Raw genomic sequence first — 13441 nt, forward strand, 5'->3', positions numbered from 1 at the left:
GCCAAGGAAATGTTTATGGCCTGCAAAGTGGAGTCTCGGTTTCCCCAGTCACTAGGGAAATCCTTGGCCTTTTTCTACACACACCCACAAAATAGGGTGCCACATGGCACAGCCATGGCCACAGAGCTGCATGCTGCAGATCTAAGAACCCCCAGATGGACTGGAAATAAACTCCAGCAGGCCGGCAGCCTTCACCCATCCCTCCACAGGGAAGAGTTTGCCCTTTGGAGCCTGGACCACCATATGGCTTCTTCCCTAGTCCTGAATGGCGACTTGTGACCTCTAGTGCCTCACTTTCCTAGGGTGTAAAAATAAGGATGTATCTATATTTACCAGCTGGCATTGTTGTGAGGATTTAATGTTACATAAAGGATGCTTAGCCTCCTAAGCAGAGTAAGAGCTCCATCAGTGCTGGGTGTATTTGTTGTGTCCACCGCCCCCTCCTCCTCCACTGAAGTGTCTGGGAACTAGTTAGTGTTCGCTTATTCCTGGGACCAATTTCTTTTATTGGGAGACATTTTCTTCTGTAGTTCTAGTTATAAACACAACAAGAATGCTGTTTGAGTGCCTCATAGGGATCTTTGTATTTAAAAGATTCATGATAATGTACACATTTTTAAGCCACACTTGAAATTGGAAACACAATAACAACCTTTTCAACAAAGGTATCTGTCAAAACAAAATGTGACTATATATGTTCTACAGATGACCATTAGATGACCACTAGATATGTAACATCACACAGACATCTAAAAATCCCTTATCGACACTGTAGAAAAATGACACAATGCAAGTTATTTTCCTTTTCTTCTCGAGGCATAAACCATGATACCTTTCGCCCCTTAACACTGACTGTCTTTTCATGGGATCTATCTCCTGTGGGAATGGATAAAAACACTCGTGTAAGCACAGTCAGCAGGTGTCAGCATGTGTGTTTTTACTTTGTGTTTCTAAGTTAACACAAGAAAATGAAAATCAAATACTTTCATGTGAAGGAAACCTAAGAATGACAAAATACCTTTTGGTAATTAAAATCACAAAGTCAAAATCAACCAACTTTTGAGACAGGACTTGTGCCTTAAGGAACTTTTATTAATACTGCGTGTGGATGTGTTTTAAAGGCATAGGTTTAAATGCACATGCAACCAGCCTGCCTCTCCCAGGACTTACCACCCAGGCTTCACTCCTCTTTGTCATGTGATCAAGCTGCTAAGCCCTTAGCTCCAAAGGCCATGGTGCCTTATCTAGGTATTTTTAAATAGGTGATATATATGATTTTCTCAGGAAAATGAGGTATGCAGAAAACTATGAGTAGTGAGGAGAAAAGTATTATGAAAAATACAAATATAGGATGTGACAGCCAAATTCTGAGAAAAGCCGGGTCATGGCAATTGTTAGTAAACAATGAAGTGGTGGACAGACTAGACCAGGACAGAACAGGGTGCCTGACGAAAGGGGGCATCTTCCAGAATGGTGGTCTAGTCACAACTGTGGTGAACACCAACTCAGTGGCAGATGCAGCGGCTTATTTGTGTCTGTATCCCTGGTCTTGGCGTCGTCTTACACAGGAATTGACACTCAGCAGGTTTTCTGGGAACCAAGAAGCTGAACTGAATCAACTTCCTGTCTTCAGCCACTGGGAATGGTATTTACTCACCAGATTCATTCACTCTTCTGAGGCACTGTCTACTTCAGGGGACAGGTAATGAATGCCTGGAGACACTGGTGACATGGATTTGGAAACAGTCCTGGTCCAGAGGAAAGGTATGACACCCACATGTGATGCCTCCTTGGCAGATGTGGGCACAGGTGTGATGTGCTCCCCAGCCCTGGTCTAGGAGAGAGGCAGCCAACAACTCACCCATGTCCTTTTCTGTGGTTCTGCAGCCTCTTGGGGGCTCTGCAGGAAGCTGCTGCTCACAATATGCTGGCTGAGCAGGGCATGGCCTTTCTCCTCAATTGGTGGCCATGCAGGTGGGGTTCCAACTGTACCTGGAAATCTGCAGACACTGCCTCCACCATCTCAGTGAGTAACTTTGTTGAAAGAGAATAGGCATTTTTTTTTTTTTTTTACTTTATCACTCCCTTTGCAGAGAACCAGCAGAGGCTACACAGGACAACCTGAAGTGATACCTAAGGCATTTGGAGTTATGCAATTTTGGTTCAAAAGCAATGACAGGGTTCCATTCTCTTTGGTATTCATGCTTAATCAGGTTTCTTTCTAATATCCATAAACTTCTCAGTAGTTCATTGTTACAAACTGTTGAAATAATGGACTCTCACACAGTCATCAGAAAAATGTCACCAGATATGAAGGGTGTTGAAAGGAAAACCAGAAGGAATGACGGAGAACCCAACAGACTCCTTCTACTAATCTACTCAGCACTCACTCGCCTTCCAATTATTCTCTGCAAAACACATGATTTCTGCAGGGCAGCTCCCACTGGGGGTCCCAGAAACTCCTCTCTTCCTCGTGAAAGTCAGAACACCTGAAAGCACCTCAGAAAAGAAGGATAAAGCATTTAGAGAAGGGAATAAAAGGAAAGACTATTACAAGACCAAAGGCCTGGGGGACAGGGGAGATTTTAAATGGAACATTGCCTCCCTCATGGGTAGTCTTCTATGGAATGTCACGTGGAAGAGCTCAAAGCAGGGTTAAAATCACCCTCGAATGTCAACAGACTTGATGTCCACAGAGGAAGGAAGATGTCCACATGCATGAATCTCTTCCTGCTGCACACTCCATCTGGCCCACACACAGCTAGCAGATGGAGTAATAAGGCCGTTTTAGAAGTCTGTGTCTTAGAGCTGTAACAGGCCAGCACACACACACTTGCGCGCACACACACACTTGCGCACATACACACATATCAAAAAGACCTTTGTGGATCAGACTATGCCTTCATGTGGTCCAAGAATCTAGTTGTTGACATTGGGAAAGTAGACCCACAGAATGTTATCAGAGAGAAAAGTGATAACTGGAAATAATACTGCATTTTGCATGATGTGCTTACTTTAAAAACTCTGCTCCAATTGTTTATCCAGTACTAATTCACCTGACTAGTACTAGAATTTCCTGAATTGGTAAGGATAAACCTTATGAAAGTTAACCTCTGAGCAAAATAATTAACAATATCTAATATAAATTATACTTTTACATATGTGTCATGAAATTATGAGTACTGAGAATTCAAGTCTATAATGAATATAAATTAATATTTAACTACTGTTAAAGTACCATTCCCAGGAAGATTTCAGTTTGGGGGAAGAAAGGGTTAAATATCTGAATAACTGGGATCCACTTAGAAAGCCTTAAATAGTGTCTTAAGGAGAGTGGTGGTAGGGTTATTAGAGACAAGATACAAAGATCTGTGTTCACATCCACCTTAAAGGCTTTCCTCATTTTACCTAATACAAGTATTCTTGAAAAGCAGTGCAAATGTAATACAGCTGGACCCTTACATTAAATAACAGGAGGCCTTGGTTGTACGGACACCATGTGGTGTTCCCTGTGGAAACTGAAGGACTCTGGAAGGACCCGCTCCCCATCCCCCAGCAGCACCGACAATGCAGACTGGCGGCACCCAAGGCATCCGAAGCGTGTACTGAATGTGTGGATGTTGCTCTTGCCTTTCTGTGGGACTTTCTCAACTTTATGTAACTGGGATGTTAGAATGAAAGACGGAGTCCAGCTCACAATTCAACTGACTCCTTTACAAAGTTTGGGGAATTTCAGGAAGCAATTTTCAATGGAAATATAATGCTTGTATGTGTATATATTTTTACAGAAATGCTGACCTATGATGGGCAGAAGCTCCTCTTCATTGCTCACTGATTTACTGAGGATAAATACTGCATGAGCTGGGCTCGAAAGTGGAACCAGAATTGAATTTCAGAAATACCCTCAGAGCCATTCCTCTATGGGCTTCCTCCCATCTCTACAGACAGAATTTCACAGCTCAACTCACCTCACCCCACAAAAGCAAAATGTAAGTTAAAGGCAAAGGTTCAATTAAAAAAGGGCTTGATTTAAGCATGATAATGCCTTCAATCTTAATAGAACTAAGTCAAATAGATTCAATAAACCTAACTCTTCAAAGACAATTTGTTTTCTCATTTGGTGCTTCCTCCTCTTCCTATTTAAGACTCAACTTTATACATATACACACACACACACACATGCATAAGCCTATATACATAAGTCCATGCAGGTGTGTGTATGTGTATATATAAGATTATATATATATATATATCTATATATATATATATATATATAGCCATACTTTTAGACAATATATCTTTTACGTAACAGACCCCTAGCAATGCAATATATCTGACCAGGTAAGTCTGCAATCTGTCACTTCAGCAAAAGAGGTGATATCAGCCCATTTACTCAGCATTTTGAAATTGCCAAAAAGACTGGAAAAACAGTTGAGAATGTTTAAATGCAAGTTTTGGCAGGACTGGATATTTGCATGCAATGATCCCTATCAGTGTAAGTTCCCTGGAAAGTGGTGTGTAAAAATCTGACCATAGAACCCTAGTCTAAGAACACTACAGGCAGAAATGGGTATGAATGGAAGAAGGGAGGGGAAAATAATGTAAATACCTGCCAACTAAATTAATACCAACAACAAAAATCTCACACAGATATTTCAAGTGACCTAACTAAAACTGATTTTAAGATCATCTGACCACTTGCACCCGTTTCTGACTTTGGTCTCTCACTAAGTGACTAAGCAGACTCCATGAATCTACTAACAGGACCCATCAGACTCAGTCACTGGCCCAAGGGGGTGATACTTGAATGAAAACATTATCGTGAATGTGTTCCCAGCATGGAAAAAATCGAAAATTAAAAAGTTGGTCTCTGGTCCCCCAAGTTTTCAAGTCATTTGTTGAGGGAAGCTTGTTAACAGCTGTGGTCCCCGTGACAGGCTGACAGCCCTCTTTTCTCTTTGGAGACGGGCCTCCTTTACCCTGGGTGCTGCCTAGCATCCTTGCGCAGACCCTGGCAGGTAGTCAGGCCTCTGTGTGATTGGGCAGGTAGAGGGAGGACACCAGGAGGTTGTGTCCGAAGGCCGGGAAGCGCCGGAAGGCCTCCCAGCTGTCGGAGAAGATGTTGTACTTGAGGAAGACGCGGTGCTCCAGGCTGGTGGACAGGGTGACGTCTCTGCTCATGATGTAGATGCCATCGTTATGCAGCGCGCATGTCAGGTTCAGGCCTGACTTGGACGTGTTCTCCTTGAGGTACAACCAGCGCCGAGTGGCCGTGTTATAGGACTGCACGGTGAGCATGTCTTCGCTCTGGCTGCTCCTGCGGGCTGCGCCCAGCTCGTGTAGGCAGCCGCCCACCAGGTAGATGGTCTCCTCCACCGACACCATCTGCTGCTTGCGGATGTGCACATCACACGTCTCAAAGAGCGTCCAGGCATCGGCGGCTGGGCAGTACTGCAGGACATTCATGTTGCGGTCTGCAAGCAAGAGAGAGGCGCGTGAGAACCACGTGCCTACGCCCCTGCTGCTGCCCACTCTCGCGGCAGATCTCCCAGGGGAGGCTGGGAAAGCCAGGCATTGTTCGCTCACCCCCACTTAGGGGGCACCCTCCTGGGGTACCCTCAGAATCAGGATGGCACGGAGAGGAGCAAGGTGGTCTGACCACCTTGACCTGAGCCCTTTCCTGCACTTGACAATTTGGTCAGTATACAAGGAATAGGGGCTCCAGCCCTTACCCACCACTGCGCGCCCACCCTTGATCCCTAATCCTGTGAAACAACCCAAGGGGCAGGGTATTCAAGATGTTGCAAAGGACATAAGTCATAAAATCTCAAGTCAGGGAAAATGCTGCAGGCCCACCTGGGGCCTCAACAACCACACGTGGTAACCCACCGGGCACCCACAGGAGACTTTGGCCAGTGTGTGGATAACATCAGAGAGGAGACCAGGGACTGCTCTGACATCATTTGCATTTCAGGGAAACTGCTGTAGCCCATTCCCTTTTTTGAAAAAGGCTTGCGAGGCTATCTACTTTCCTTTTTCTTTTTTTTTACAGAACTGGGGTACAGGCCAGAGATATGGTGGGTGAGAGGATTCACCAGAGCCAGAGTGGGGAACAGAACAGGCAGATCTACTGAAATACACTGCTGAGGGTAGCAGCAGGCAGGTCAGGAGAGGTCTGCCACGCCATGTGGGTCAGTTCCCTGGCTGGGGGTGGAACTCATGCTGCAGTGGCTTTGGAGAGCTTCATAAAGTGGTACTTTAACCTGTTGGCACCACCAGGGAGAGCCCTCATTTTCTTTCTTTCTTTCTTTCTTTCTTCTTTTTTTAATGTTTTCCTTTGCTCTCCTCTAGGGAAGAATAAACTGAATATTCTAGCCTCAACAGGAAAATAGCTGCTCCGGATTTATCAGGGAGAATGAACTTTCTGTTTGTGGTTGTTTTTGTCTATATGTGTAAGAGACAGCTAGGTGGGGAACAGGCACCCCCCCTGCCATGTAAGGAGTGGGGGAGTAAGGGAGGGGGTGGCGCTGCCTCTGAGGCAGAGGCCACAGTGAGCGGTGCTTGCCACGCTGTTCCAGAGGGTGTCTGCCACTAAGTCAAGTGCACCCCACAGCACCCAGGCGGGAAAGGAAGGCCAGTGCTGGCCGGGCTCTCGGGAGCCCATCCACACTCAGAACAGTGGGCTTCCAGGAACTGCTCTTCTGCCCTCTGCTCACACCACACTGGATTTCTTTTTACTGTATTGTGATAAAGCTCATTCTAAGAGGCAGCTGGGGGGAGTTCGTGACTCATCTCTCCAGAGGAGCGCCTCAGTACCCTGGCGTCCCCCCAGGCACGAATAAAGGGCTTATTCTAGCCCAAGGCACCGCACTTCTCAGTTCCCAGCCTGGAGGTCTTTCCAGGTCTTCGGTAAATGTTTTCTCTGCTCACCCAACAAGGGCTCAGACCATGATGAGGTGGTTGGAGCTGGTGGAATGATCTTTGCGCTTTTGCATTTACAGTTGATTCTGAAGTATAACAAATCATCCTTTTTCCCTTTAGCGGTTACTACTAAGTTCTATTGAATTTAATGTCTTCAGTGCCTGCCAAAGAACTAAAATAATCAAACAGCTATCATAAAAATCATGAATTATGACTTACAGAATTTTAAAAGTCTCACCTAATTTGAGAATTCAGCAGGCTAAGCACCCAGCCTTTAGTCCGTTTCTTTTTCACACGATAGTTATGATTCCTTGTTTTATGAACAGAGAACTATAAGAAGTGCTGGGATGAGCCCAGACAGCGGAGGAGGGGTTCTCGTCTCAGCAAACTAGTCTTCAACACTTTTACACAAACATCCGTCCGCTCACCTCTCCTAAATGTCCCATCAAGGTGTTTGGCTGGGGGAATCCAGGACAGAAATCACTGTGGGTGGCCAGAGGACAGAAGGACAGTAGTAATGGCTGGTGAAACCAGAAAACACCCAAGCAAGGGTTTTCCAGGTCAAATCTAAAGAACCTTTTCTCTGCCAGGGTCAGAGAAACCAGGACATCTCCCAGCAGTGTCCTCTTGGGGTTGCAGGGCTACCTGTCATCCTATCTGAAGAAAAGCATCTCCCGTGAGTCCCCAGAGGCAGTCTGTGTCTAGAGGGGAACCAGCACCCCCACCAAGAGATTCTGGACGTGCCCAGGGAAATGACACACTTATCAGCACACACACCTGAGAATTCCCTGGGTGTCTCTGGCCTCATCAACACCTATAGTCACCCCTGGGCACATCCATGTTGAAGGTCAAAAAATGACAACTGGGTCTCATGACCAAAACATTCACTAGGTAAAAGTTAGCAGTCATCCTGTCTTCAATGGAGAGGCACTGGGAGGGACTCAGGAACAGCTGTGCAGGCGACAAGAACATGGGACAGATAAAGAAGCTCATGGCTTCCCCTGCTCGCCTCACTGTCAGAGCCTGTCCTTAAATACATAAATAAACCAACTGTAATGAGTAGAAAGGTCCATTTACTTGTCCCCACAACCTCTGAAATGACCTTACTTGGAAAATGGGTCTTTGTTGATGTAATTCAATAAAAGCTCTCAAGAGATCATTGGGGATGACCAGAGCTCCACACCCAACACACAGTGTCCACAGAAGAGACAGGCGCAGACAAAGGAGAAGACAGGTGAGGCCAGAGGCAGATGGGAGTCACACAGACAATGGCTAAGGGAACCTGGAGTCTTAGTGTGGAAAAGGTAGCAGGACCCTCTGTGACATCCCCCCCCCCCCCATGTCCTGCCAACACCTGGATTTTGGACTTCTGGTTTCCAGAGTTAGGAGAAAAGACTTGTCTGCTGTTTCAGACCACACATATCTCTGGTCATTTATCAAGTTAGCAGCAAGAAACTAAAATACCACCCTCCCAACAAATCAACTATTCAGAGGTTCTCCAAGAAGTGTGTGACTTTTGCTATCCCCCCAAAAATAGTACATCAAATGATCTAACTTAAATACCAAATGAGATTCAAGAGTCACCTGGTTGTGGTGAGAAAGATCTGGGGCACTGCACTACAGGAGCGTGTGGATTCTGTCCTATGCAAAAATCACATGCAGCCTCACGGGGCTGTGGATCATTTCTCCACCCGTGCCCTCAGCCAGCCTAGAGAGCCGCCCTGCCACAAGGGACACCCAGGAATGATGCTTGTTTCTGTGTCAAATATAACCAGGGTCATGTTGTGACTGCTTTTACAAGGAAAAGTGCTGAGAGTACAGCGAGGCTTTCTCTGTAAGTTCTGGGCTCTCTAGTCAGTCAGACTAAATGACCACATTTTCTCAGTCAAGAGAGAAAAATTGGAAGCAATTCCTTTTCCTAGCGGGGGCATGGGGGAGACAAAGGAAGGCCAGCATCTACCATAGCCTTTCTTACCTCAACAGGCTGGCCTCTGTTCCTGTCAGGGGTAGCCGCTGCCTACAAGAAGAGCACTAAGGAACCTACTGAGAAAACTTACCTACAAGCTGTTAACTACCCAATGCCCATCGAAAAAGCAAAATCCCCATGTGTAGGGTTTAATGAAAAGCACAACCATGGTCTGGACATGGTCTGGACACAATTCTCTTAAATTTGTGTTGCTGTTCCTACTAAGACATGTGAACAACTGCTATAAGCTGAGTTTCTAGAATCTTATCTGATACCGTTTGCTCAAGGGTGTCAGTGAAGTTAGGCATCTACAGGGTTTTGGCATGCTACACCCCCACAGCGATGGACAGGGCCTCAGGGCCTTCTGGAAAATATGAGCTTGCCCCAGCCACATCCCAGGATGGCAGACCACAAGGCTGGCTTTATAGGGCAGAGAGAATATTGATTTTCTTCACATGCTCCCTCCCTGTACAATTTACATGTGCATACTAAGACTCCCCACCTCCAGCTGTCAGACAGGAATTTTCCTTCCAGAATGTGATGCCTTGAGTCACCTGTGCACCCAGGCCTTCATCCTCCCACCCTCCCCTCGACTGCCCAGCCAAGGGGCCCACTTCCCTGGCCCTTCACTCACCTCTTGTGGTGTAGCCTCCAATGACATAAATCTTCCCCTTACACTCACATGCCGAGAACTCAGCCAGAGGGTTTGGTAAGGGGGCCACAAAATTCCATGCATCCTGCTCAGGATTGTAACACTCAACGTTAGAAACGGCCTGCCCACCAATGGCGTAGAGTTTTGAATTGACAGCCACAAGTTTGAAGTTCGACCTGAAAGAGAAACGCAAGGGCCCAGAAAGTCAGTCCTTGTGATGACGAAATGACGACGCAGACAGATGATGGTGTAGACTGCCAGAGCAGAATGCGGGAGCTGCTGAGTACCTGGGCACCATTCTGCCTAGGCACAGAGGAATACCCAGTGGAAACTCAAATTTTGTACACTTGCCATCAAGACCCCACCAAGAAGGTGTATGTTCCAGTTGCTTCCAGCAACTGAAGGTAAGCGAGGCAGTGTAACACCAAGGACCAGAGGGAGATACTCTTTAGATGCAAACTCCATACCTTCCTGCAGGTTATGGAGAAAGATCCCCACCCAGCGCCAGGTCTCTCTCCACTTAGAATATGGATCTTCTCCCTTCCAGGAGAGGAAGGGGGTACCCATCCAGCATGACCTACCTAGGAAGGCAGACACAAACTCACAAACCCCTATCATGAGTGCCCCCCCATATCACTGCTCCCTCCTCCAGAAGGGGTGCTTCATACAGAGCTAAAACATGTGAAGATGGGAGGTAAATTAACATAATCTGATCCTGCCTTCTTGGGACATTACACCTGTTAAAAAACCCTCACCTTAATAAAAGCTCTCTTATCATAACATTTAATGACTTTTAAAAGAGAAATACCCTGGGGCTTCCCTGGTGGAGAAAAGGGAACACAAATTCAATCCCTGGCCAGGAACTAACCCAGAGGTGCAGAGACCTCGCCTGTCTCACGGGCTGTTCCTGCTGCTCCCCTCAGCAGTGTATTTCAGTCAGTCTGCCTGTTCTGCTCCCCACTCTGCCTCTAGTGAATCCTTTTACCCCCCCCCCCCACATCTCTGGCCTGTACACCAGTTCTTGTATGCATAAGTAAACAAATCTTCTAAAAAGAGAGAGAGATAAGAGAAATACCTTGGTTTCAAGCAGCACCTTTAGTAATAGGGTCAAATGCTGCCCATTGGTTTCAGGTATCAGACAAAAGGCTCATAACTTGTGAACTGAAAAGGCCACATCCCTGAGCTTCAAGGAAGCACAGAAGGACAGGGACCATGGACTCCTCCAAGGCCAGGAAGGAGAAACTTTTGCAAGTGCTAGGTAAGTCTGCAGAGATGTTCGCCACCTAAGTTCACATCAGGGTGAACAGTCCCGTGAGTGACACCAGAGAATGACGCCCACACACTTCAGGACCTGGCTCTAGTCCCAGCCCTGCTGCCAAGAGGCTGTTTGCATCTCTTGTGTGGGGTGAGACTCATCACAGGGCAGTGCATAAAAAGACAGCCAAAGTCTATCAGAAAGTCCTCCAGAGAGAAAAGAACATCACTGTCATCTCTCCATTCCCAGTGCCTGGAAATCAAGACACTAGCCCACATGAGGCACACCAACATAATGATTTTTACCACAACTGCAATACCCTAAGAAAGAAAGGGGGTGGACGTACAAACGAAAAAAGGTTTGTAAGAGGTTGGACTACGTGGGGCTACGTGGCCTGTGGCTGATCTACCTGGTGTTTACTCAACACCAACACAGAATGGACGTTAGTGATGGCCACTTAATAAGAAAATTAAAATTTTTCAAAGGTGTGTGCAATGTTTATATTTAAATGAGCTTTGGTTTTGTTTTAAAACCAGAGTGAATAGAGTACTCTTCCCTAAAAACCTCATATTGTCGGTTAAATGCAGCCAGCCATTCGATTTCGCAAGCCAACAGACTTCCCAGGGGTGGCAGTTTCTGGGGGGTCTCTGTAGCATGTTGCTAGAGCTTTTTTGCTGCCAATGGCCCTTGAAATCTGGCCATGACGCCCTCTCGGTGTTTGCAAATTGGAGGAAGCAAGGGAAATAAAGCTCGTAAATAAGCACTAAATATGACCAGCCCACAATTTGTGTTTGCTCCCCCAAGGTGCACAGATAGTAAATTTTGTAAGATCAAAACAGCTTTCAGTATTCATCGGGCATCATCACTTGTCCTAAGTAAATATGCTGATTTCAAATCCACACACAGGGCCCCAGGCAGTGGAGAGCCTCTGCTCTGAGAAGGCATCCTCCTCTGGCCACTTTCAAGTTTGTGGACAAAATAATAAACAGCCGTTTCTTCTTTTGTCCGGAATACAAAGAGCTACATAAAATCTTCCAGTCTTGGGTTCATGCCCTCGCCAGGTAGGACTAAGGACCACTATCTGCTCAATCCCTGGGGAAAGAGGGCGGCTCAGCAGGTGACCTCCTCGACAAGGTAAAATGGCACAGATACTCCCCAAAGTGTGCATCCAGGTGGATGTGAAATGCTGTGTCAGCTGCCTTTTTACCCAAATGTCCTGCACTTTGGCCAGTGTTTCTGGGCCACGTGTCAGCTGCATAACCCAGCAACACTTTGAGGTTTCATTTTCCTTTGTCTCGACCTCTAGACTCAAGTAAAACTCCTTGAGGGCAGGAAGCAGCATGTCTTTGTTCATCTCCACTGGTCACTAGCACATGCTGCGGAAGGCGATCATGACCTGTGACAAAACTTGAACAAGCAACCAAGGGCCACAAACACCTGTGTGCCACTGCCAGGGAAGAAATAATTTTCAAAGAGAAAAATTTTAACTCTGCATAAAGATCTCATCTACAGAGAAGATAATAATATTTGTGCTATGGTATCTTATCTACAGAAAATCCTACATATTCCACCAAAAAAACAGATATAATCACTGATTCAGTAAAGGTGCAGAGGACATTTATATCCACAGACAAAACACCAGAAAAAGAGGTAGAGAAAATAATCTCATTTAAAATAGCAACAGAAACAATAACATATTTGGGAATAAGTTTAACCTAGAAACATCTGTACATGGTAAAGAGGACAGTAATAAAATGTACTGAAGAGGTCACAAAGAAATGGAAAATTTTCCTGTGTTCATGGATTGGAAGAAGTGAGTTGTTACAAGGCTCATAACCCAAAGCGTTCACAGAAATAGAACAAACAATCCGAAAATTTGGATGGAACACAAAACCCTGAAAAGCCAAAGGAATCCTGAAAAAAGAACAAAGAACTTTCTAACTTTAAATTATACTACAAAGTAATACAAATGGTCTGGCATAAAAATAGACACATAGGGCCCTCCCTGGTGGTGCAGCAGGTTAAAGCACAGCACTAAATGAAGCTAAAGCCACTTCAACATGAGTTGGATTCCCAGCCAGGGAGCTGACCCACATGGTACGACAGACCTCTCCTGATCACCCGCTGCTCCCCTCAGCAGTGTACTTTGTCAACCTGCCTGTTCTGCTACCCAATCTCTCTCTGGTGAATCCTCTCAATGCCCAAATGACAGCCAAGAAGTAAATCTGTACACAGTCAACTAATACTTGACCAAGGAGTCGAGAATACCCTAATGGAGAAAGGGTCATGGGTCAGTAAGTGGTGCTGGGGAACGTGATATCTGCATGCAGAAGAATGAGAGTGGAGCTCTAACACCACTCACAAAAAATAACTTGAAATAGATTATAGATTTAAACATAAAAGTCACTGGTTGTGGCAATGACTTTCTGGACAGGCTACCCAAAGTGCAAGCAACAAAAGCAGAATTTAATAAACAGGACATCAAATTAAAAAGTTTCTGTACAGTAAAAGAAATAGTCAACAAAATATGTTAATACTGGGGCCCCCCTGATGGTGCAGTGGGTTAAAGCACAGCAATAAGAAGCTAAAGCCACTTCCGCATGAGTTCGATCCCCGCCTGCCCTGGAGGTGACCACATGGCATGGCA

The 13441-nt window shown here is 45.8% G+C and overlaps 1 protein-coding gene across 1 annotated transcript in view; it reads right to left on the reverse strand.

Moving 5' to 3' along the window:
* Nucleotides 1-565: 565 nt before the first annotated feature.
* Nucleotides 566-13441, reverse strand: part of KLHL42 (kelch-like family member 42) — a 19950-nt gene continuing 7074 nt past the window's right edge. Inside the window, exons 2-3 of the mRNA XM_004693187.2 lie at nucleotides 9522-9715; nucleotides 566-5474 (exon numbers count right to left, since the gene is read on the reverse strand). Of these exons, the coding sequence (XP_004693244.1) occupies nucleotides 5023-5474; nucleotides 9522-9715 (646 nt within the window). The 3' untranslated portion in view covers nucleotides 566-5022. The remainder of the gene's footprint in view (nucleotides 5475-9521; nucleotides 9716-13441) is intronic.

The sequence above is a fragment of the Condylura cristata genome, unplaced genomic scaffold (genome assembly GCF_000260355.1).
Source record: "Condylura cristata isolate star-nosed mole 26May11 unplaced genomic scaffold, ConCri1.0 scaffold00036, whole genome shotgun sequence".
Classification (NCBI taxonomy): Eukaryota; Metazoa; Chordata; class Mammalia; order Eulipotyphla; family Talpidae; genus Condylura; species Condylura cristata.